Source organism: Bubalus kerabau, chromosome 5 (assembly GCF_029407905.1).
Source record: "Bubalus kerabau isolate K-KA32 ecotype Philippines breed swamp buffalo chromosome 5, PCC_UOA_SB_1v2, whole genome shotgun sequence".
NCBI lineage: Eukaryota > Metazoa > Chordata > Mammalia > Artiodactyla > Bovidae > Bubalus > Bubalus kerabau.
The window spans coordinates 130,474,709-130,500,714 of NC_073628.1; the positions used below are offsets into that span (position 1 = coordinate 130,474,709).

General features: G+C 48.6%; 1 protein-coding gene across 3 annotated transcripts; it reads left to right on the forward strand.

The window, feature by feature from the left end:
* The first annotated feature begins 342 nt into the window (after positions 1 to 342).
* Positions 343 to 23,427, forward strand: CD34 (CD34 molecule). Of its 3 annotated transcripts, none has more exons than XM_055583113.1 (8): positions 343 to 522; positions 10,406 to 10,588; positions 11,201 to 11,454; positions 12,458 to 12,538; positions 20,483 to 20,621; positions 20,855 to 20,907; positions 21,200 to 21,364; positions 22,025 to 23,427. In XM_055583113.1, exons 1-8 carry the CDS (start codon positions 444 to 446, stop codon positions 22,208 to 22,210), a joined length of 1,140 nt encoding a protein of 379 aa, XP_055439088.1. In that variant the 5' UTR covers positions 343 to 443; the 3' UTR covers positions 22,211 to 23,427. The 3 variants fall into 3 exon arrangements, with proteins under 3 accessions (XP_055439088.1, XP_055439089.1, XP_055439086.1); XM_055583114.1 differs by lacking the exon at positions 22,025 to 23,427 and adding an exon at positions 21,882 to 22,014 and having other exon boundaries at positions 346 to 522; positions 11,195 to 11,454; XM_055583111.1 differs by having other exon boundaries at positions 349 to 522; positions 11,195 to 11,454.
* Positions 23,428 to 26,006: the final 2,579 nt, after the last annotated feature.

Consider the following 26,006-nt stretch of genomic DNA (forward strand, 5'->3'; position numbering starts at 1 on the left):
ACTTAAAAACCAAGAAAAACAAAAAGGAAAGGAAATGAGGAAAAAGAAAAAGAAAAAAAAATCAGAGGAAACCTGCCCTGGATACCTGTAAGGCTGACACCAAGGGGTTAAAAGTTCAGTGGAAGTGAGCTTTGAAGAAGCTGGGGTCGCTCTATTAAGTTGAACAGGGCTTCTGGGGCCCCTTACAAAACCTTTTTTGGCCTCGACAGCGGCAACCCCGGCCTCCCTCCTAACGTCCTCCGCCTTTGGGACTAAGCGGGAAGCTCACGTTAGTGGCAGCCAAGGAGAGGGGCTGGCCGTGCCAGGACCGAAGAGGGAGGGGAGGGGAAAAAGCGAGTTTCGCCCACCCCACGCTCGGGCGGAGGGGCGGGGAGCCGCGCGTCCCGGCCGGGCCAGGCAGTGTCTCGCTCTCTGCGCATCTCTCCGGGGTCGCCGCGGGAACGATGCTGGGCCGCAGGGGCGCGCGCGCGGGGCGCGGGATGGCGCGGGGCTGGACCGCGCTCTGCCTGCTGAGTCTGCTGCGTGAGTACGGGCCGCGCGCCCGGCCCGCCCGGCTGGGCGGCGGGGAGGGTTGGCGCTCTCCCGGGGGCAGAGCGCGCCGGGTCGAGGCGACCACGGAACCAGGGGGACCCCCCGCCCCGGGGACCCCCCGCCCCACCCCCCCGCGCCCACGCCCACTGCCGCAGCTCCTGGCTTGGTGGGACTAAGGCCGCCCCAACAGAGCCCAGTGGGGACCGGCCCCTCACCTGGGAGTCGGTGGGGGTGGGACGCGACGAGAAGGGGACCCCCTGAGTGTAGCCCAGTTGTAAACCGGGCGGCGCGCCCCAGGCCTCCAGGAGTCAGGCCAGGAGACTCTTCTCTGAAATAAAGCGCTCTGGAGATGCCAAAGGTGCGCGCGGAGCGCAGAGCTGGAGCCAGAACCCGGGGAGAGGGGTGGAGAGAAGAAAAGGAAAGGAAAGGAAAAGTTTATAGCTGATGGTTGGTTCAGAAAGCAAGCGGTGGCCGGAGCCGGTTGCTGGGAAGGGAGCGCTGGCGCCCACGTACCACCGGGAAACGGGGAGCCAGAACTGGACCTTCAAGCAATGGGAGTGAAGCCCACCTGGGACGAGGCCCGGGTCCGAGGTCCAGAGGCCAGGGAGGTAGGCTGAGTTAGGTGACATGGGGCGTTTGCAGTGAAGAAGAGTCCGTGAGAGTAAATTTAAGATGGGAAAGCTAGGTTAAGACTCCTTCTCTGGGCATCCACACCTGCTTCCCTGGAGAGAAGGGACGGGTGAATGGAATTTGTTCTGTACTCTGCCTTTCTCGCCCCACCACAACCGCTCACCCCGGCACAAATTCAAGCTCGTTGCATTTGGGGGGTTTTCTTTCCCTGCTCTGTTCTCCAAGTTCTAACTAGTGGACAGACCTGCAGACTTGGGGGCACTCCTTTGCTTATCCAGGCAGGCCTGCATACTTCTTAAGCTCTTGCTGTCATTTCTGTTGAAAAGAAAATTATTGGTAGGCACACAATCAATATTCGTAATTGCTTTCATTTGGGGATAACATTCTCCGTCTCATCTCATGGAGTTCAGATGGATTTAAATATTATAAGTTATTCTCTTGTTAGCTCCAGGTTCTGCTTCCAGGCCTCCCAATTCCCTAGTCTTAACTGCATCCTAAAAGCCACCCACCACGGCCCCTCTGAGTGACCTGGGTCAGCCAGCCAGGCCTCTTATGCTCTCTCCCTTTGGGCCCACCCAGTTGGAGAGAGACTCCAGCCAGGGGAAGCTCTGTTAGGCTCTGGGCTGACTTGTTCGGTGGACCCAGATGTGGTGTTTGGGGCCGGGAAAAAAGCTGTCTCTAAGATGTTGAAGCCCTAGAATGGGGAACGGCCTTGGGGGCTGTCTGCACCTCACAACGGGCTGAGTTGACCGGCAGCTCGGATTCCTATCTGATGCTCCTCGCTCCTTTGGCTTCACAGCTCATGATGACCTGGTCCCTGGCCGAGTGAGGCCCACCCTTTTCTTATTTCCTCAGCTGGCCAGTCTCAGTCTCGCCTTGGCCTGCAGTGGAAGGGACGCGAAAGTGATTTAACCTCTGCAGAACCCTGGACAGACACGCAGAGAATTGCAGCGTGTCCGCTTTGGGGATGAGCAGCGGGGCCTGGGTGCCTCCGCTCAGTCTGGCCCCACTGCTCAGGCCAGTTTGTAGCTTTATGCCTTCCCCAGGAGCTTTCTGGGGTTTGCTTTTATTTAATACCAGGAGTCATTTTCTGGTATATTGTGGGGTAGATGAAATGAGTGAGTATACCTGAAATGCTAACGAGGGGACATTGCAGAAATTCTGTGGTATGGTTACCGTGAACTTTAGGGCACCCACAGAAGGGAGGCCTGGAGTTTTCTCCTCTCCCGGAGCTTTGTTCTGGGAAGGTCAGTTTTCCGTCCCTGTGAAAAGCTGTCCCGGGCTTGAACCAGAGCGGACTTTCTCCGTTGGAGATGGGGTCACTCTGTGGGGTGACCAGAGGCAGGGTGGGGTCTGACCTGAGTGTGTGTGTGTGACCAGAATCACACCTCCAGCTGGGAGGATAAACCTTGCAGGTAATTAGGGAAGCCCACTTGTCAGGCCCAGGGTATCTGTTTCCTCCAAGCCCTCCAAGCCTGTCTTTCCTCTTTGTCCAGCGCGTCCCACCCCTTCACATTCCTCTTCTTCCTCTGCGTCCTTCGTGCCTGCTGACCCCACACCCATATCCTGTCTGGGGCTGTGTGTAAGAGGGGGAAAAAGAAAAGGGAAAAGAATTTTATCAGATATTTTCCGGAGGGGAGAGACTCCACCCTTGACTCGCTGCCACATGGAGACCAAGACGAGCAGCCTTGGGACCTCTGACTAATTCCGTGGTCCCCAGCGCTCCCCCTCCTAGGGCCGGCCCAGCTGGCACTGCCTTTGCAAACGCAGGTTTCCCTAGGCATTCCTGTTTGACTGATAAAAGGAGCCTGGGCAACTTTTTCTCATCCCTTTGGCTCCACCTCCTGGGCCTCTGTGTTCACTAGTTCTCATCTCCTTTGGAAGAGTCTTTGTCTTCCAAAGCTCAGGGCCAGAAGGACCACACTGCAGCAGATAAACTCAGGCCTAGCGTTCTTACAAAAGCAAATCAAAAGGAGCAACAATTCCACTTCTTACCACCTTGCTGCCCAATTTCCTTTAGCTCCTTGGGCAGGAGGGCGCAGGCCTGTGTTCATGGCGGGGTGGTTACCCGGCTCCACCCTGAGGGTGCTTGGGTCTCCCTCTCCCATTGACTTTGCTGGATGTCACTAAATGGCTCCAAGTGTGGTGAATTGAAAATCTGAAGGTATGGAAAAGGAATAAAATACCACCCTCCAAAAGAAAATGCTCAGAGTTGCCAGGGCAGAATTTCCGTATTTTTCTGGGCTTTGACTTTCCTAATGAGAACATTCTCTTCCTTCCTCAGCTAAGAAATAAAAACACAGTGTCTACACTTTTTAGTCTCAAGGGCCCTTGACTTTGCTAAGGAGAAAGATGCATGCGTCTTGGGAGAATGTGGTAGAAATGAGGAGGGATATATACCAGGGCATGTGTCCCAGGACATAGACCCCGGAGCCTGCTATGAATCACTTCCCTTTGGACGTAAAGGAAAAGGCCTCTGGCTTCATTCGGAAGTCTGCTCCTGATTTAAGAGGGAAAAAAACCCACAAAGAATCCACCCCTGCTACCTTCCTGGAGAGCACCATCTCTAGGTAGCCCACTCCATTGTTTAAAAAAATGCCTTAACGAGTCTTTGGTTGAGAAAACCTGGACCCTGGCACAAACCGTTGCTGGGCAGTGGCAGACAGGAAGTTGAAGTGCCGAGCATGATAAAATAAAGTGAAACTTTGTAATTGATGAACCCAAGAGACAAAAGGCTGAAGGACTCTGAGCCCAGGAAAGCATAGAGAGAGGAGGGAAGCGCTTGGAGCAATAGGGGAACGGTAGTGAGTGGAGGTTGGAAAAGACCTGGCTGGGAAAATTCCTGATGGTGTGGCCCGGCTGTTTAGCAGGGGAATGCCTGGTATTTCAAGATTATGCTGCTGTCTCTTCTGGGTTGTACTGTAATCTTCCTGCATGATCTTAAATCTTCAGTCAGTTCACACTGGCCTTGCAGCCCTGTTAGTGCTGCTCTGGGTAGGGGGAATAAAGGAATGGGTATTTGGCAAGCCCATGGTACAGCAGTGTAGAACAAGAACTCCTGCAGCCTGAGCACAGAGCTATAAAACAGAGGTTCCTGGAAATGATGAAAGTGGAGGAAAAGGTGACTGGGAGAAACGTAGGCCCACTGAGAGAGCTCACGATATTAGGGTTCCCCAGGAAGTGGATGGGGGTCCAAGATGTGCTATTTGAATATAAAAGGGGAGTCTCAGAACCCTGGGAACACTCAGGCCACAGACTCTCCATTTACGCTCACACCTCAGCTTAGCCTCTGTAACATAGGAAGGCATCAGCCTAAAACTTTGATCCAGTTGCACATGACCCAAACCCGCCGAGACCCATAGCATGGAGGCTTCCTGAATGCTCCCAGGAACATGGGTACCTTGTTATCTCCCAGAGTCGTTTATTCTATTAAAGAAAAATCTTATGATTATTAGCTTTTTTTTTTTTTGGTATTGCAGTGGAATTAGCCTTTCTGTAACTTCTAGTCATTGATTGTAATTCTATTCCTTGAACTCTCATAGGATTAAATCTGATCTTTCTTCAGGACAATCCTTAACAACCTTTTTAGTCTGCCCCACGAGATTACAAATTCCTCGAGGACAGGGATTTATTTAAATTCTAGTGACACTAACACGTAACAGTAGAAAGGTGTTAATTTGTGCTCTCCACAGTGCTGAGTCTGGTCCTCTGCACCTCACTGGTGCTTTGGAAGATTAAGAATGAATGAACAAGTGAAATGAATCTTGAAGAAGATTGTTTATTCTCTCTCCTCAAATTCTTCCTGTCTGGATCAAAGATCAGTGAATTTTATTTATTTATTTATTTTTTTCCTGTAAAGGGCCAGATAGTAAATATTTCAGGCTCTGGAGTCCATATGTGGTCTCTGACACATATTCTGCATTGTTTACTTCACAGCACTCTAAACCTGTAGAAGCCATTCTCAGCTCACTGGCCAAACAACACACAACCCATGGGTCAGATTTGGTCCACCAGCACCAAGCAACAACCATCGATCTAGATGAAATAACACTAAGCCCTCAGCCGTATGACTTAGTCTCTAGAACTTTCCTAATTCTGATTATCCTCTCAAGGGCATTCCCTTAATTAAATTAATTTCCTCTTATAGCATTGAGTGAGATGGTTCTATCAATACAGAGAAGTGGTCAGTGTGAACACGCCTGATGCAGTTGCCATTCAACCCAAGTGCATATTGTGAACTCAGAAAGGATTGTGTTCAGTGCCTTGAGTTAAAAATAAAACAAGTCTAAGAGAGGGTTCCAGCACTCAGGAAATCTGCGATGTAACTGAGGTGACAAGACCTACACTCAGGAAACTGTATATGATCTTCTGCCAGATAAGTCGTGCAGATACATGTCTTAATGTCTCCTAGAAGCAGGAGAAAAGGGACCTGTCCTTTGCCCTAAAGATAATCACTGTTTCTGGAGCACTTAACAGATAGGCTACTGCTTTACACCCCCTATCTCCTTTATTCCTCCAAAGAGCAAGGAGGAAGGAGCTATTTTTATCTCCATTTTACAGATAAGGTATAGAAAGGGGAAGAAGCTTCCTATGGTCATGAAGCTAGAACTTGGTAGAGGAACCTTTAACACAGTCCAATTACAGAGTCTGAGCTCTCTGTCCTGGGGCTCTCCTGTCTTCTCATCAGCCATCAACGCAGGCGGTGGGCTCCCGGCAGAGGCCAGCTTGCTCCTTCCCAGCCCTGCATCTAAGATATCCGAGACCTCCAGGAAACTGCTCTCAGGCCGGGTGCTACAGAACCTGAAAGGGTGGGCAGAATGGGGCTGACTGCCTAAGAGATGAGAAAACAGAACCAGCAAAAAAGAAAAAACAGCCCCACTACAACTCAGAGGGCTATGAAAAACAAGACCAAATAATGGGGAAAAAACATATCAAAGTACAGGAATTTAGTAATTTATGCAGCAGAGCTTTCTGGATCTCTGAAGATTTGTAAACACCCTTTAAAGTTTAAAAGAATTTTCAATATATTAATTGTAGGTAGAAATCTTTTAAAAACCTATTACATATGTTTCTGCTTTCTCGGTGTATTAGGGGAAAAAAGGGCTTTAACCTTCAGTCTTAGATGTATCAGGAAAATAATTTGGTTATGGTGCAACTCAGTGCCATTGTTAATTCTCATTGTTGTTCAGTCGATAAGTCATGTCTGACTCTTTGCGACCCCATGGACTGCAGCATGCCAGGCTTGCCTGTCCTTCACTATCTCCTGGAGTTTGCTCAGATTCATGTCCATTGAGTGTGAATACTAATGAAAGTGTGTATTTTTTTATTTACTCTGACCACAAATGGTTCCAGACTAGTGTGGGTTTTAATACTCATGTCTGGTTTTAATTTATTGCTGTTTATTCATTTTCAGCTGTTGCTTTGCCTTGTTGTTTGCCTCTAGTAGTCTCTTACTAAGTTTTAGCTTTGACTAGGATAGCAGATGAAGACGTTTGTTAGGATTCTGTGTCAAACAAGAGTAATTGCCTCTGAAATAAGTACCTGTAAGTTAAATGCATGACGTTTACAACATGAATTTTGGCTTCTTGGAATCCTCATGTCTCTAACTGCCCGATCCCTTGTCTCCTTTTATCCCGAGTTCGTGGGCTGAGATCAAGTAGGGTAGATAGGGGCAAATAGTGTGCTTCAGGAGACACAGTTAATACAGATGGAGTGAGAGGTGAACAGCAGAAGATAGGCATTCTTTCAAGTTTAACTTGTGGCATAATGCTCTGTTGGGTTGGGGTAAGGGCCGTTCCTCCAGTTTCTAGAGTGAAACGAGGTGGAGGCTTCATTGACCGTCTCTTGGATCTGGCTGGGAGGCTGCTATGACTTCCATATGCAGTTGGAGATGAGAAGCTCAGATAAAGAAAGATCTGCCTTGGATGGTCTAACGCCAAGGGCACGTCGGGGAAGACAGGATAAATGCAGACCTGTGGTCGTCTTGATTCTTTTCATTGCATTCCTCCAAGACCCATCTCTTCATGGGAGCACTAGAGAGGGAGCCCTAGAGGCTGTGAAAACAAGAGCCCTCCTCACAGACAGTCTCCAGGCGCAGTGCCTAGGTCAAGATCGGCCCCCAGGGCTCTGCCAAGGTGTCGCCTTGCCCTGCACCAGCTCGTACGTACCCCATTGCTCAGCCTTGCCTTCCTGCCTTCCCTCTTTGTCCTGTCTCTCAAGGGTCTCATGGGCTTCCCCACTCCACCTATGCCTGGGGATGTGAATCTGCGGTTGGGATTCCTCCTCATTTGCAGACAGATCCTGTAACCTGTTCCTCCGTTCTTAGCAGAGGGGCAGGGGATGTGGGAGAAGGCAGCCCCAGCCAGGAGCCTGACCGCGGTGGCTCAGGAGCTGGCCGGGGTGCAGGGTTGCCTCACTCCTCTGGAACAGCCACCTCTGCGCTCAGAATGGGCAGTGGGTCTCTCTTCACATCTGGAAAAATTCAAAACTGTTTGTCTGGGTGAAGGAGGCCCCGGGGAAGGGGGTTCAAAAGCATGACCTAACCTCAGCCAGGCCCAGATTTTGTTGGGGAGAGGAGAGGGCTGGGCCAGGCCGGGCCAGATGGGATTCCCAAGAATTGGTGTCCTGGAGGGAAGAAGAAAAACAGGGTGGGCAGGAGGGATGTCGAGGGGGAACGCCAGTGGTGCTTTGGAATGGTAACCTTGGGGGATGGTCCTTCAGTTCAGTGTCCAAATGTTCCTACCACCTTCCCCCTGCACTGAACTTAGACCTTCGGGTCAGATTGCTGAGAGGCACTTGTTCAGTCGCTCAGTCGTGGCCGACTCTTTGCGACCCCGTGGACTGCAGCACGCCAGGCTTCCCTGTCCTTCACCATCTCCCGGAGCTTGCTCAAACTCATGTCCATTGAGTCGGGGATGCCATCCAACTGTCCCCTCCTCTATGGTCCCCTGGGAAAGATAGAAAGCAGCAGCAGAAGGGGATGACAGAGGACGAGAGGGACTGATTTAAGGACAAAACCACTAGGTCTGCTTCCCCATCTATTTTATTTTGAGAGATTCATTCCTCCCACCCCCAGCACCAGCCAGCCAGAAACCCAGCTTTTTCTCCCCGAAGTGTGGAAGATGCATCCTGATCCTTAGCAGTTTGGACCCCCTGACCCTCTTGCTGCTTCTACTCAAGGGTCAGCTAAACCTCGGGCGCCCCATGGCTCCTTGCCCTGCATTAATGACAGTGTTCCCCCTTGGCTGGAACCTCGGTGATCCAGGTTCTTATCTCTGAAATGGAAATAGTAATACCATGTGTTCTCCTCCTCTTTTGCCCCATCATTTTCAGATAGGTACTTTGTACTCAGCAGGAGTACCAGCCTGCCTGCAGCAGGCTGGGAAGAGAGGTGGAAGACGGAGAGTGAGACTTGACACCACTTTTGGGGGAAAATTCATTGCCTTAAAACCATTACCTAACTGCTGCCTTGAGGCTGTGGAAAAGAAGAGGTGTTCTTCTGCACTGCATTTACCTGGAAACCTCCGAAAAGCACAGACTCAGATCTCAATCAGAAAAGTTAGAGACAAGCTTTAGGGTGCCCTGGGACCCCGGGGGGCCTTTCCTAGAGGATAGTATTGCTGGGTGTGAGCTCTGGATGCCAAGTCTACCTCGAATTGTTTCTAGGGCTCAAGCCAAGAATATAGTAGAGGCCCATATCCCATATATTATATGTCTAAATACTTCAAGTTATAAATCAGGCCAACGAACTGGTAAATAAAATATCTTCTGTCTTCTTAAAAATGTACCTTCATGGCCACCTGGAAGGCCAGATTTGAATTTAAGACTCTCAGAGCCTTGGGGTTCAGTGTCACAGGGGGGCTTAGCAGGAAGGGATGGCCCTCGGCCTTTGCCCACCCTCTTCTCTTCCTCTTACCCAAGGCTGTGGTCCACACTGTAAGGGACCCTGCGTGCAGGCAAGGGACACCCCACCCACACGCTTGAGCTCTCACCTTTTCTCTGCACACTGGCCACCCTTGAGCTTGGAGAATATTCCCTGGAGCTGCAGTTCACCCTTGGAAGGATGGAGAAGAGACCCATGCAGGTCCTCCAGTAAGCAAAGAGCCATTTGGGCAAGAAGTTCTAGGACTTCTGGTTGCAACACATGATCTAGAAGAGAGTGTAGCCCCCTGTTGGCCCCATGGACTCCTCACATTTTGGGAACAGGGAGGGCAGGAGAAGGAACAGTGTGTAGGCTCTTAAGCACAGGGTCCATACTGGTAGCTTTTCCTTCCTGGACCTGAGGATGGCACTGCTGGGCAGCACAGGGAACACGGGAGGGTTAAGAACCTGCAGGAAAAGTTTCAGAGAATAACTACTGCTAGAAGCATTACACTATAGCATTTGTTATCTTGTTGATTTCCCCAACAATCCAAATAAGAAAAGACCCTCATTTAAAAATTAATACACATACACATTAAATGATCAAATTCTTGGCAGAACCAGAACCCAGCTGTCTGTCCCCACGGCATTTGATGAGAAACCAAGTCATATGCTCTCTAGTCCATCAGCTAGATTCCTAGGTCAGAGCGTCCCAAAAGGAATCTTGGGCTTGTGAGCCACAGTTCCTCAATTAAAAAAAAAAAAAAAAGAATAGGTTTTAAGGCCCTGAGGGAGAGAATGAAAGGATTTGGGTAATGGGGCAATCTACAAAGGAAAAAAGTTTTTTTTAAAGGATTTCATAGAGATGGTGTGAATCTAGTGGTTATTCCAAGTTAATAAATTGAATGGAGAGATGGGTACATTCAAAAGGAAATAGAAGTGCATCTTTTCCCACATTTTAGATCTTGGCAATACTTATTCAGGTGTAATTTGAAATTTTTATATTTTACTTAGCCTATTATGAGCATTGCCTCATATTCTCATGCTGCTATAATTGTAGCATATTTTGGTTTGTAGTGATTATGGTATGCTGAGTACATATAACATTTACCCTATTGTAATTCATTTAGCTGCTTGCAACTTTGCCCTCCTATAAATAATACTACGCTAGATGTTTGGTGCATGCAAACTTTTCTTTCTCTGTTTCCTTGGGAAAAAATCTAGTGGGAAATGAGTCAACTGTGCAGGAGGGTGTCATTGTTCTGCTCTGTTGCCGGGGGATGTTCTAGATGGATTCTCCCTAATGTCAAGAAACTGAATCAGGTGATGCCAAGAGGCTTCAGGATGATCTGCGCTCTGATATTTCTTCTTTGTTTCTCTATAGCTTCTATGGAATTCACAAGTACACCCATAACTACTACTGCCACAGTGTCAGCCAGCCCAGAAATATCTTCACCTGTCCCTACAACTACGTCCGACTGGAGAAGCATGAACTCAAGTACTTTGAGAAGCACCAGCCTCTACAGTGTCTCTCAGGACAGCAGTGGGACCACAGCAGTCACCTCAGGTAAAGATTTCTCGTCTCAAGCCCCAGAAGGGTGCTGCTGCACTTGGGTAAAGCATTAGGATATTTGCAAACCACTTCTGTCCTCCGTGTTCCCCCACAGATGGAAACATACAAGCTGCTTTTAATAATGGCTTGAGTATCATGCTTGGGGAACCCTGAAGTATGTTCTAGACAATTCTTCCTGTAGTGACAGCTTTCTCCAGTCAATGTCTGGGCTGCTCGTTCTCATCAGGAACTCTCCTTGTACTCCTGAGTCCAGCTTAGTGATAAAAGAAGAATCTATGATCTTTTCTAAGTAAAGCAAACCGTGTACAAATTGGGGGTCTTTGGTGTCTCTAAGGTACCAGTTTCAGCGTTCAGTTTCAGCGTCTTGGAGGGCATTTCTAACACATTCTAGATTATAGCTCTGGTTTCAACAGCTGGCTGGAAATGAGTTGCCAAGGGTTAGGATGTGAAGTAACTTTTAACTCCCCAGATTCCCTTTTCTGGGTTGAAGTGCGAGCCTATGTGAATGAACTGAGGTGTGTGTGTGTGTGTGTGTGTGTGTGTGTGTGTGTCTGTGTGTTTATGCCATTGTGCACGTGTTCACACTTGCGTATTGGTCAGTTCCAGCGTCTACAGCCAGTTTCACGTCTACCTCTGAGACCCTCCCAGCCTCTGGGGCCGTGAACTCTTCTGTCCAGTCACAGACCTCGTTAGCCACCACGGTGCCTTCTACCCTCATCAGCTTTGCGACTTCAGAGGCGACTCTGCAGCCCAGCACGTTTCCTGGAAATATTTCGGATTCCCTGTACAATAGTACCAGCCCTGTGACTTCTTCCATTAATACCTCTCCATCATTTTCTTCTACCCAAAGTATCCTCAAGGTGGGTGAATTGGGCTAAAAATAACAGATTACCCCCTTACTTCATATGTATGCAAGCTCTCTCCCTTCCCCTTAACCTCTGCTTATCCAAACCAATGAATTTTGATCATACAGGAGGTCACATGAGAATTATGCAGCTTAAATATTGCTGAAAGGGGAGGAAAACGGTAGGGTTTGGTGGCAAGACTGATCTGTGCCATGGGTATAATGTTTCTAGAGAGTAGAGAGTGAAGAGGATTCTCAGAAATCCATCCAATCCTTGGTGGTTCTTTCTTATACCTCTTAGTCTAGTCGTGGACCAAGGTAGCACTCGCCTTTGGGCATATTTTGAAACTATCTTGCACTTAATGGTGCTGCTTTTCCCAAAATGTTTAGGGCGAATACTGTTTCCTTTCTGCGAGAGGGTTTGGTGGTATGCCAGGTGTAGAGAGGCAGTGAGGAGCTAAGAAGACTAGGGGTGTTGAGCTCAAACTGCCTTGTTCAGTCTTGGGGCTTGTGGCTATCAACAGCTTTCAGCAGGAAGAGTAGAAAATGTGAGGGTGTGGAGCCTGCCAGCAGGCATGGGAGACCTGGTTTCTGCTTTTAAGGGAGCCAGAATAGAAATCTAGAGAGTCCCAGGGCCCAAGAGGAAAATGAGTGTCACCAGAGTCTGCCTGGCCACCTCATTATCTGTTCCCCTGCAAGTGTGTAATTCGCTGGCGGGAAAACAGCTCCAAGGGGAAAGATCCTACCCTCTTCCATTTCGGCCGCATCCAAGCCAATGTTTACCAAGATTGCAAATAGCTACTTGCCTGCAAGCCCAGGCTAGTAACTAAAGTTTTGACTATCCGATGTGTTAAGAAGTGAGGTGAAGGAAGAGTATGTCTTATAACTTTCTAGTCTCCTAACAACATGTTTAAATTTCCTTTTTTAAAAGCCTATTTAAAAACTATGTCATAGAAATCAAACCAGAAAAGAGATGGGGAAGAAATGATGCTGACTTATTTACTTTTTTTTTAATACAGAATGAAATAAAATGTTCCAGAGTCAAAGAAGTGAAATTGGCCCACAGCATCTGCCTGAAGCTAAATGAGACCTCCAGCTGTGTAAGTCAAACCCTTCTGCCCATTCCACCCCGCTCCCTCTCCTCCCAAAATTACTTCTGAACCTCCTTAAGGTGAGTATTGGAAGGACCAAGTTGGGTAGAGGCAGGGGCAGTTTAACATGGACAGGCTGCTTTGAATATTGAGCTTTACATTTAGGGAGTAAGAGGCCCCATCTGGTGGACAAAGAAGGCAAAGATGATTTTATTTAAATTTACTTTCCCCCCTCCTCTATTGTACTATATAGGCTTCTCAGGTACTCAGTGGTTAAGAATCTGCTTGCCCATGCAGGTGACATGGGTTCCATCCCTGAGTTGGGAAGATTCCCCTGGAGGAGGAAACGGCAGCCCACTCCAGTATTCTTGTCTGGAAAATCCCATGGACAGAGGAGCCTGGTAGGCTACAGTCCATAGCGTTGCAAATAGTTGGATATGACTGAGCACACACACATGCATATTGTAATATATAGTCCGATTTAGGTTTGCTTTTATGTTAAGAAAGTCCTACAGGAAATATAAACTAGTCACTTAAAAAATCAATTTATAATTATTTTCATATGACTCTTTAATATAGAGAGAATTTTTTGCTGTAAATGCTTCATTCTCCGTGTAACCAGTTCCCCTAGCATTATTTAGTCAACGATTCTCTCCTTTATCGACTGGAATTCTTCCTTTAGTTTGTGTTAAGTTTTTATGTGCCCTGTGCTGTGCTTAGTTGCTCAGTCATGTCCAACTCTTTGCGACCCCATGGACTGCAGCCCACCAGGCTCCTCTGTTCATGGGGATTCTCCAGGCAAGAACACTGGAGTGGGTTGCATGCCCTTCTTCAGGGGATCTTCCCAACCCAGGGATCAAACCCAGGTCTCCCACATTGCAGGATTCTTTACTGCCTGATCCAGCAGGGAAGCCCAAGAATGCTGGAGTAGGTAGCCTATCCCTTCTCCAGGGGATCTTCCCAACCCAGGAATTGGACCGGGATCTCCTGCACTGGAGGTGGATTCTTTACCAGCTGAGCTACCAGGGAAGCCCTTACACTTTTATACATCAACACTTTCAATATCTAGCCAAGTGGGTCTCTGCTATACAAAGACCTGTGTATAAGGCATTTTTCATCTGTTTTTAGAAAAATTTTAAAAACAAGAAGTCAAAAACCCCACAAAACCATTAAAATTTTAATTGGAACCTCTGCAAAACCTCACCATTTTTTCCTGATTTTCCTCTGGTATTGTTCTGTGTCTTTTTATTTTTTTAATTTTTAAAATGTTTTTTACTATAGGTTTTATGTATTTCTTAAGATTTGTTTATTATATAGATTTTCCACAATATAGTCCAGTTGATTGTTTCTTGTATATTAGAAAGTTCATTGAGTTTATCATATTTATCTTGGGTCTAGCCATTTTCTTTAACATGCTTATTAATTCCAGGAGATTTTTTTTAATGATTATTTTTCATTTTTAAGGTAAACCATCTTGTCATTTCTTATAATATGTTGGTTTTGTTTTTCTTTTTAGTAGTTATGCCTCTTTCAGTTTCATGTCTTATTCCATGGCAAACTGTACAGTATTGTATTAATTTTTAATGATGATAGCAGATCTCCTTGCTTTGTTTCAGTAAATCCAGTTTCCTGCCAGTAACAATTTCCTGGATGAAAGAAAGGATGATAGGAAGAATGGTATTTACTTATAGATAAAAAGCATGCTCTTACAAGTTGGGAATCCATTTCAGGGAACCATATATATGACATGTGACATGCATGTATTGGAAAGAGTCTGGGTAAATACTGTAGTTTGTAGAGGATGTTATGTTACTTATTTTTGTCCATTTTGACTGTTGGTATCTTGTGATTATCAGTTGGGTCATTCTAACTCACAGGTCTTCTAAAATAATACCTAAGAAAATTATTTAACTTACAATTTTAAAAAAACAACAGAAATTTGGAAGACATAGGTTCACGCAATGGGAATAGCTAAGTGCAACTTGTAAAACAGCTAAGCATGAATATACAGTGTGTACATGTTAAGATTCTGTGTGTTTCTGATGCTGATTTTCAACTCCACTCATTTAAAAAACATTTTTTTTTTTGCCCAACAGTTTGCTAATTATAGCCAAGAAAAATGATCATCTTCTCTCTCTGTATTATCTTGGCTGAGCACTTATTTTCCTGTGCGTTGCGGTGGTCTGTGCCAGAATACTAATTCTTCGTACAAACGATTTAGAGCTAATCGCAGACGATTTATTCTAAATGTCTGTCCACTGCTCTTCAAAGTTCACGTTTAATGAGGGTCATCGTACCAGATAAGTGCCAGAAACTTACTGCTACTCCAGAAATAACTGCTTTTACTGTGCTGCAGTCTCTCTCTCTCTCTGAGGCCTTTACTGTCTAATCTACTTTGTGCCACAGCTGAAAAGATCCGCACTCTACTGTAATTTGGGGAGAATCTGCCAGTGGGGATGTGGAAAGATAGTAATTCCTCCAATATCCTAAAGAAGGCTTCTGCGCTGCCCGTGATGAATCAACTCAATAGCAGCGCCTATGCAGTGCTGGTTTTTTTCCCTTTCCTTCCGCCTCTGTTGACCCCTGTCTCCCTGGGGGTTCCTCTTCCCCAGCCCTCAGGTAGCATTGCCTCCTCTTTCCCTCAGTCAGCAGTCCTTCTTCCAGAGTTGTGGGCCACAGCTCCTGTTCCCCAGATTCCTTTTCCATGAGTCCTACTGCATGCTTCTCTGATAATCAGCCTCTTCCCCACCGTGGTGTGGTGCCTCCTAATTTTCCTTAGGTTGCTTTCGTACGTTGGCCGTCAGAGGACCTTATGGCCCTGGTTCTCATCGAGGGGAAACTCAGGCCTAATGAGAAGTATGAAGGACGTGGGTCCCCCTAACATCACACCCTCAAGTACTTATGTAATGCTGTCATGCTCTTCCATCTAATATGCTCCCATAACAGAAATAAGCATTGTTCTCAGCTCTCCAGACACTCATTTTACACTGGTAGACAGTAAGGATCCAGTCTGCTGGCTCTTGCTATGGGGATCACTGGGCCTGTCTTCTGTACATGCATTCTGTAGACATTTCTATCCCAGCTACTCTCCTTTTGCTTTTGTGCTTCACCTCTAGATAGAGGTCACCTATGTCAGCCAGAGGACGGTAATCCCATACTCTTGTCAAGCAGCTGGTACTACATCTCAGGAGCCTCATTAGCAGAACGTGTCACCCACGTCTGACATTCATTCTCTCTGCTGCAACGTCAGGTTAATTTACTTTTTGGTGGTTGTGATTTCCCACATAGTTTTCAGAATGTAAGCTTACTTTATTCTCTTATGCGTGTGTGAGTTGCTCAGTCCTGTCCGACTCTTTGCAACCCCATGGACTGGGCTTGCCAGGCTCCTCCATCCATGGGATTTTCCAGGCAAGAATACTGTAGTGGGTTGCCATTCCCCTCTTCAGGGGATCTTCCCCAGCCGGGGATCGAACCTAGGTCTCCCACATTGCAGATAGACTCTTTACCGTCTTCTTTACCAGCTGAGCTGCCAGGGAAGCCCTTATTCTCTTATTTCATATCTATTTATCCAGGGGAATCTACCAAGGAGTCATTTTAATGGTGGTAAAATATACATAACATGAAATTTACCATTTTAAATGTGCAGTTCAGTACTGTTGAGTACATTCACCCTGTTGTATGATCAATGTTAGGAACTCATTTCATCTTCCAGAACTGAAACTCTCCACCCATTAAACAACTTCCCTTTCCCCCCGCCTCCTCCTTCTCCCTGATAACCACTGTTCTTTCTATCTCTAGGAATTTGGTTATTCTAGGTACCTCATATGAGTGGAATCATGTAGTATTTATCTTTTTGTGACTGATATATAATCACTTAGTCTAATGTCCTCAAGGTTCATCCATGATGTAGCATGTGTCAGAATTTTCTTTTTTAAGGCTGAATAATATTCCGTTGTATGTTCATGTCCAATTTTATTCATTCATTCACCTATGAACACTTGGGTCGCTTCCCCCTTTTGGCTTATGGTTAATAATGCTGTTATGAACATGTTTGCTCAGAGATCTCAACACTCTTATTTCATTTCTTTTGGTATATATCCAGAAATGGAATTGCTGGATCATATGGGAACTCTATTTTAAAAATTTTGAGGAATCACCATACTGTTTTCCATAATAGCTGCACCACCTTATGTTCTCACCAATGGGACACAGACGTTCCAGTTTCTCCTCATCCTCACCAGCACTCATTATTTTCGGTTTTTTGATAGCAGCCGTCTGATTGGATGTGAGGTGCATCTGATTGCCATTTCCTAATGATTAATGATGCTGAGCTTCCTTTCATGTGCTCACTAACTGTTTGTGTATCTTCTCTGGAGAAATCTCTATTCAAGTCCTTTGCCCTCCAATTTGTCTTTCGGAACTGCCTTTCTTCAGAACCACCTATGTTTATAAGCAGAGGTGATATTTGCTCAGCTAGCTCACACCCGCCGTGTGCTCCCATTTACTTCATTGGGCAGGCTGCCTCCAGGTAATGTCCCCCAGCCGTGTCTTCCTTGCCCTCCGCTCAAACAGTACAGGTCAGTTTCCATGCAGGAAAAATAAGTTGCAGATGGGGGACGGATGAAGACAGAGTGTCTTCTGGAAAGAATCTGAGATCTGGCACACCCTGACTTTTGGTCAGCTGCCCACCTGTGTGACTTGTCCTTTAATTATTCCAGTCTCTATATGAAAAGAGGGATTTTAGCTGCATTGTCAAGCTTACACCAAAGTCAATAAAATACTGAGAGAGGGGGAGGAAGGGAGAGAGAGAGGTGACTGATTCTAGAGTTTTAAGATTGAGTAATATCTTAAAGTTGAGAAAAATACCTGTCCCTCTCTCCCCCGACTCCAATATTTAATGTGCTTCTTTAACATGCCGAGAGTCTTTGCAAAGTTTGAGAATGCTGCTTTAGAAAACTTAGGTGGTTTTATTATGATGATGATAATTGTTTTTATAAAATATCATGTGCTAGCTAATGGTCCACCAGTCTGATTCCCACGAGCAACATGGTGAGGCTGTGGCTTCCTCCTGCCCACTGTCCCATGATGCCTGCCTGCAGCCTCTCTTGGGGGAGGATGTTTATTTCAAGCGTCCGGAGGCGCATTGTGCTTTGTTCAGGATCCACCTGCTTCTGTCCAGGCTCAGACACAATTCACTGATGCTGCTGGATTCCAGAGTAGGAGGGAGGCTGGCTGGCCACTGTTATTCCCCTGAATCGAGTCCAAGAAACTAAGCAAGGGGCGGAGGGCCCCCGTGTGGAAGTCAAACCACTTGGGACGTTAAGATGAACAAGAGTTCACCGAGTTCTTGTTTTTCTGGTGCTATGCTTTGTGCAGTCTGGGTTCAAAATTATTTAATGTCCACCCACATCCCCCTCCCCGCCCCCAACTAAGAGGCCTTACAATCTAGTCACAGAGAAATGATAATAGCAGTAAGGCAGAATGTGATTAAACATCGATGTGCAGATTCTAGACAATACGGTCTAGGAGGTGTTGCTTCAGAACAGCTGCTGTTTATCCCGTGCCCACTTGGTTCCAAGCACCTTGTCAGACACTCTTCACAGAGCAGCTCTTCAGTCACCACCCCTACTGAGTCTTCAGCTGAGGAGCCTCACACTCAGATGAGCTGTATGACTTGCAAAGAATCTAGTAAATAGCAGAGCAGTCTGCTGGAAGACGGGGACTGGCTTCTTGGAGGAGGGGAGGTGGAAGCGAGTCTTGAAGGAATAAATTCCAAGGGGAAAGGCCATGTGCTTCATTCCCGGGGCAACCCGTTCTGTGAAGGCTGCAGGCTCATACACGCCTGGGCTTCCTCAGGGTGGCACCCACACTCCCAAGGCCCTTCCCCAGCTACTCCTGCATACATTCTGTCCATTCTGTGAGGCCTATTTCGAGATGTTTCTGATAACCCCGAAGCAGGTGTGTGCTTGCTCTCCTGTACATGTCCACGGTTCCATTGTGCCTCTCTTAGGGTTCTTACCATGTGACTATCAACTCTGAAGTCTCTTTGTGCCTCAGTTTCTTCATCTATAAAATGGGGAGAAAAACAGTATCCATCTCATAGAGTTGTGTGAAACCTAAGTGAGTCAACATGCAGAAAGCACTTAGAACCAGTGCCTGAGACACAGGAAGCCGTGTCTATCTTCATGGCCGTGTGTACATACCAACAGCTCCGACCACATGGAATTCATTGCTAGCCCCGCTCCACACACACACACACCACACACGACGCATGCACAGAGGGATTCACGCAGTCCTGACCACCATCAGAACAGCTGAGCCTGATCAAGGCGGAGCTTCTTAGGACTCAGCACACGGAGGAGGTGCCTCCTTGTTGGGCTTGTTTCGATTGTGCCCCGTCCCCCTGCCTCTCTCGGGAGCGAGACACATGTCAGCCAGAGATACCTTACAAGCCCAGAGTCATCCAGGCAGGGACTTCCCTCCTCCTCCTCCAGAAGCTGCTCACGGGGGAGCAAGGCAAGTCTGAGGGGACACGAGCCCAGAGAAGAAGGAGACTGCTGACCACACCCAGTGTGGTGCCCAGACTCCCCACAGCAAATGCTATTGTGAGGAGCTCCTATCCTGGGACTTCCCTGGAGACCTCCCTCATCTGTCCTTCTCCCAAGGGAGAAGGAGCCATGGCCTGAGGACTCATCTCTCTGTAACCTTGGCTCTTGGGGCCCTTCTAAGGTTCCCGCTGGATTCCTCTCTTCTGTGATCCAGAGGTTAGCTCGCCCTGCTGTCTGGCCTCCCCAAAGCCTCGAATTCCAGCTGGCAGAAGAAAGCTGGGACGTGAGGCCAATCTTGACCTTGCCTTGTGCAGGAGCAAAGGAGCCTGGGTTTTACTGCCTTGGGCCACAGCAATAGGAAAATACCCAGGCTGCTTGCCAAGCTGGGAGGGCCCTGTGGCCTTGCCCTCGGAGCAGCACTGCTCCGCAAACAGGAAGCTTTCTCCTCCACGGAGGCTCAGCTCTGATGCCCCTCACACGCCCCAGCAGTTTTCCCCTCACAGGAAAGCTGTCAGAGTTGCTCAGGCATTTCCTCCCCCGCCATCTGCCATCCGGACAGTGGAGAGTGTCTTGGTTTTGATTCTTTTTCTGGGTAGAGCAGGCCACTCCCTTCGGAGGCTGCTGGAATAAATCCTAGAAGACTGAGGAGGGGGAACAGCCAGGGCTTCTAATTTATCCCTTTCCCGAGACTATACTGTTGAAGAATTGTCAGAGTCTGTCTTCTGAGTCTGAGCATCTGACTCTCATGGACCAGTCAGTCAGCAACCTGGAGCGACCTGTCTACCTCATGTGAAACTGGGTTCCGTGTCTCTAGTGGGCACAGGGAATGGAAGACTAGACAAGAGCCCCACTTGAATTTGAGCCATGCTGTCTGTGAGACCCCTTGGAGACTAAGAGAGAAGGGACGAGGATCCCATTGCATCTATAGTCATAAATTTCTTCTCTACTCCTCACCTCCCTTGGCTTTTCCTTCAATATCTGGGCCTCTTACAGCCTTGAAACAGAGGGTTTTATCTTCATTTGTATTGCACTGTTAATCTTTTGTGTTATTGGTGATTTCTTTTGAACTTAATTTGGATAGTGTAGCTTTACATGGGCAATCCTTCAATAAGGTAATGGTTCCTAAATTTGTTCTCTGACATCATAGAGTGCCAGCTAAAACCACCTTTTGGTCTTGGAAAATTTTGGAGTTTTGTTTTTTTTTTCTTATTGTGTTTTTGCACTATGAAGTTTGCAAGTTTTTTTTTTTTCCACTTGGAATTTTAGGTGGGGGGGGGAAAGGATTCTTTTTGTTTTGAGGGTAACAGTGGGACTTTAATCCGAATCATTGCCTGAGACTCTGGATACAGTGCAGAGGATACCAGCGGCCTCATGTCCTGCTCACCACTTTTCTCTGTTGTCCCAGGAGGAGTTTAAGAAGAACAATGAAGAGAAACTGACCCGAGTCCTGTGTCAGGAGGAACAGGCCGAGGTGTGCTCCTTGCTCCTGGCCCAGTCTGAGGTGAGGCCTCAGTGCCTGCTGCTGGTCCTGACCAACGGGACAGGTAAGGGACAGGGCTGTGCTGAGGTCTAGAGGGGGAGACGGGCTGGGGTTAGAGGATGCTGGGTAGAGACCAGGCATCGCATCTCAGAGGGCACAGGTGCCAGGGAGCAGGGCCGTGCTGAGGCTGAGAAAGACCCTCCTGAGATCTACCCTCACTGTCAGAGCCTCTTCTAGAACAGTGCAGGACGAGCTGTTCCAGCTTCTAGATGCCGCAAACTCCATTTCTCATTCCAGAAAGTTCCAGCAAGATCAAACTTCTGAAAAGGCACCAGTCTGACCTGAGAGAGGTAAGTTTGCAGAGATGAGGGGTCTCAGGGGAGAAAGTATCTACCTACCCTTCCTAGCTCTCCACCCTTCTCCAACGGTCTTTGCCCTTCTATCTTTGAAACGAAATTTTACAGTTCAGCTTAATGAAGAGATACCAGTCTTAAGTCCTATTTAGAAAATCCCCGAGGTCTGTGTCTTCTTGGGTGTATTCAGTGTTGAGTCACACAGAGGCATCTAGCATGGGCTGGGCTCCTCTTCTAGAACCCACATTCCACAAGTGGAAGGCTCACTTTTCTATGGCTTCTCTTCAAGATGGGCATCCAGGACATCTCTGAAGAAGCTGTCAGCAGCCACCAGAGCTCTTCCCGGAAGACCTTGATTGCACTGGTCACCTCGGGGATCCTGCTGGCCATCTTGATCACCACGTGCTATTTCCTGATGAACCGCCGCAGCTGGAGCCCAACAGGAGAAAGGCTGGTCAGTTCTGGGCTCCAGGGCAAAGCAAATGATGAAGCCAGGTCTCCTGGGGAGGTCCATGAATGTCACGCAAGGGGAGGAGAAATACCGGAAGAGGCACTCCTGTGGCCTCACACAGGAATGTGTGCATGCACATTACTGTATCTGTGGACAAGTCAGAACAATATATAGTAGACTGGGGAGGGGGGCGTGAACTGGGACCTTGCCCCCCCCGCCCCACCATGGTAACAGATGGTTTGTGTCATCTATTTATTGTTTTCCCTGGGATAGTTTAGCTGGGGACAAACCAGAACAGCTAAAGCAGCCACTTCTTTGCAAGCATGTTAAAGGCCCATGGGTACCCAGTGTCTCACAAGAAGGGGACATGTGGAAGGAAACTCGACTCCTGAAGTGGTCTAGAGGAGGGTTTGGCTGTTGGCCCCTGGCCTCCTCTGGGGACCGCCCAGTTCCTGGCGCGAGTTGGCTCTCGAGCTGCCGTGGCACTGTGGGCGCCTCTCCTCTGTCCTTTCTCCTCTAGGAGCTGGAACCCTGAGCGCTCTTCAGGAAGAAAGGAGTCTGCACACGCAGCTGCAGCCCCCTCCCCCTCCTCTGCCTCCCCCCTCCCCCTCATCTGGCTCCCATGCTTACGAGATAATACTCCTTTATTTATACACCATCCAGGGCGAAGACCCTTATTACGTGGAGAACGGTGGAGGCCAGGGCTATAGCTCAGGCCCTGAGGCCTCCCCCGAGGCTCAGGGAAAGGCCATTGTGAATCGAGGGGCTCAGGAGAATGGCACCGGCCAGGCCACCTCCAGAAACGGCCATTCAGCGAGACAACGTGTGGTGGCTGATACTGAACTGTGACGTGGCTGGGGAGGGGCGAGGCCGGGAGGGATCCGGGGGAGGAGCCCCTCCCTGGGTCTGAGCGCATGCGGCCTCTGCGCTGGAGCGGCGCCCCCTCACCATCCCCCCTTTCCCAGCGCACACACCCACGGAAGCCGTCCCCGGAGCCCCGCCCTGTACCAGGCCAAGGGGTCCTCCTGCCCTCAACGCATTCAGCTCCCTGCACCCACCGCTGGGCTATTCTGAGGAAAGGTGTGATGCATACAGCCAAGATGCTGAGAAGCTCCTCGGGGGTGGGGGGTGGGGGAGGCAGATGGTCTTGCAGCTTCCACGCAGGGGCCCCTTTCCTCCCCCTCCTCTCTGCATCATTATAGGAACTCCCAGGGGAAAGCAGGAGCTTTTCTGGACTGTGATTTCGTCCCAAGAGGTGTTACCTTTTCCTGTTTCTTCCTTGTATTTTTCTTTCTCTACTTAAGAACACCACAGCAATCCCTCGCACTTGCCCCTTCGTAATGATACAGCCAGAAAATCATGCCGTCTTAACCCATCTCCGTTATTCCCCACTCTGAGGCACTGAGCGTTTGCTCACCAGCTCCTCTCTTGCTCTCTAAGTTCCCCGAGCTCCACAGGTAAACCACCCCCCACCCCCACCACCGCCTCTGTAGACTGAGGCCTGTACAGCTTTTCTGGCTGAGTCTGGAACCAGACTCCCAAGTTTTAGAACAAGGTCCAGAGTCTGTGTGTTTGGAGGATCTGGTAGGGATACGTGCGGACACACGGGTTCCCACTCATAGGGCAGAGGGGTGTGGACACACAGCTTGGTCCCGGTCTCTGCAGGGCCACAGAGAGCCTCTGCTGGGACTGCTGTCTCTGCCAGAGGGTCAGAGTGGACAGGATCATGGGACCAGATCTCTGAGCCAGGCCTCTTGACCCGTGAGCTTTGAAGGAAGCCTTCTGCTCTGAGGCTAGGTTCTGGCCTTCACCTCTGTCTCGACGGCCTCCTGCTGCCTCTCCCTGACTCCTGGGTTGAGCTGTGGCCTCAGTCTCCCAGCAGACTCTTTTCTGCAGGTGACCCAGGTCCTTGGGTTTTTTTTTTTTCTTCTTTTTCCAGAAGGGTGAAAAGGGATCCTGATTTCAATGACGGTTGGAAATAGAACTTTCCAGAGATAGGAAGATGGGGTGGATTTTTTGTTTTGTTTTTCTGAATAAAACATGCTGTGTGTAAATATGTAATTAAAGTGATCCTGAAACACATCTGTTCTGTGTTCTGGGCCAGCTGGGTGTGTCTGAAGACCAGAGCAGAGGTCTCCCCACGAGACCTAAGGGGACCATGCCGGGACATGGAGGGTGGGGCTGGCCATCTCAGGGTACCAAGCAGGATGCTGCCTTTCGTCTGGGCCTACTGACTGCTCCCCTCTCTGGGGGAAGACAGGAATGCTCTCAGGGAAGCTGATACTCCTAGTTGCAGAAAGAAAAGCAGAGAGAATGCCTACAACTTGGAAGCCACACCCTTCGTGAACACCTTCTGAGAAGAGGTACATATGCAAAAGATGCCAGACTACGGGAAGGAACCAGGGCCTGTGAACCCTCAGCTGTCACACCATCCCTGCCCCCAGCTGCGGGCACAACAGTGAGGGACAGTGTGGGAACGTCTCTCTAAGAGATCTGGCTGCCAGCCCCTGGAGGGGGTGGCTTCCACCTCTGCATTAAGACAGCAGCCTAACTGCAAAACTGTCTGTAAGCGCCCCCCCACCCGCAGAGCCCAGACACCCCCACTCCACCCAAGCCCATAGGAAGTGGGGGAAGGGGAGCTGTCGGACAATCAGGACCTTCAGGAAAGGTTCCCAAGTGTGTCAACAATGGCAGTGGCGGTTGGGGTCAAACAAAGGATCCTTCCAGGCTTATCTGGCCCAGGCCAGACCTTTCCCCTCAGCAGCAATCCCCCCCACCCCACTTCCCCCTTGCTTTTCTCCCACTGCTCTAACCAGACGTTTCTCCCCAGGACTCGGGGAGGCAAAGGGAGGAAGTCTTGAGGTTTCCCTAGAAGGTGACGGCTGAGGGTTGGAGAAAGGGAAGATGTTAATTAAAAAAAGTCAGGCTGGCCTCTGTCCGGTCACACATCCTGCCCTGAGACTGACTGGAGGAGAGTCTGGCCAAGTAAGACTGGTGGTACAGGGTACAGACTCCCGGGAAACCAGGGGAAGAAAAGGCAGCTGGGTCTTTGAAACTCCTTCAGCCTCAGGCTCAGTTCAGCTCAATCACTGTCGTGTCCAACTTTGCGACCCCACAGACTGCAGCACGCCAGGCTTCCCTGTCCATCACCAACTCCCGGAGTTTATTCAAACTCATGTCCATTGAGTCGTTGGATGCCATCCACCCATCTCATCCTCTGTCGTCCCCTTCTCCTCTTGCCTTCAATCTTTCTCAGCATCAGGGCCGTTTCCCATGAGTCAGTTCTTCACATCAGGTGGCCAAAGTATTGGAGTTTCAGCATCAACATCAGTCCTTCCAATGAATATTCAGGACTGATTTCCTATAGGATGGACTGGTTGGATCTCCTTGTGGTCCAAGGGACTCTCAAGAGTCTTCTCCAACACAACAGTTCAAAAGCATCAATTCTTCGGTGCTCAGCTTTCTTTATAGTCCAACTCTCACGTCCATACATGACCACTGGAAAAACCACAGCCTTGACTAGATGGACTTTGTTGGCAAAGGCATATCTCTGCTTTTCAATATGCTGTCAGCCTCAGGCTCAGCAACCTGTAACAGTACATTACCCTGAGTTTGTCAGAATGTGTAGGCTTTGGGAGCAAGCCGTGTGTGTGTGTGTTTGTGTGTGTGTGTGTTTAGGGGACAGCATGGGGTGGCAACTGGTTCTTCTTGTTGCTGGACAGCTTGCCCTGAGAAACTCATTGCTTTCTAGAGAAATCACAACTTCCCCCGCCTTTGGTTTGAGCATCTTGGTGTGGCAATGGCTCCACCTGCTGGCCATGCAGAGCTCCTACCGCTCAGTTTGGTTCAATTGCCTCCATGTTGGGTTTCTCTCCCCTGCAGCCCCTGCCCTTCAAACAGCCTAGTCCAGAGGATTCCACACCTGAAGCTCATTTAATTATAGACGGTGATGATTGGAGGGCACTTGAAAGATATTTTCAAGTCAAAAACCTATGGCATAGTTACGAATTGAGGCCCTGAGAGGGGAGGTAGCTTGCCCGAATCACCTGGAATTCAGAAGTCCTGAATCCAAAGCTTTCCCTGCTCTTGTGCTGGGACCTCAGGGTTCCTGCAATGTCCTGAAGCTGGTGAGGGCAGGGTCAGGATAGGTCTGGGACTTTGTGTCTGGGGCATTTCGTCAGGGGGAGCTTTCCCAGGTCTGGGCAGCCAAGCAAGTCCCCGGACCTTGGTTCCCTCTACTCTGCCTGCAGTCAGCCCTGGAGAATTAACCCTGGACTGTTACATAGTTCACTGGGGAAAAATGTACCTAGATGTATCTTCTTCTAGATTTTCATTTCATGGAAAAAAAGAGGACTGTGTCCTAAGTCTGGATATATGTGTTGGTGACAGAGTGGCCCCCTGGTTTTTCCCTTGAAAACGCTTTATAATAATGCAGAACACTTATGTACCCAATAAAGGAAACGTGCTTGAACCATCCCCAAACCATTCCTCTTCCTCAGCCTGTGGAAAAATTGTCTTCCACAAAACCGGAAAGGTTGGGGCCCATTGGACTGCAGAGATGGGATCAAGAGTGGTCACAGCTGGGAGCAGGGCGATAATAGAGGCAGTAGGGAGACGAAGTGGAATTCAAAAGGACGTTCTGAAG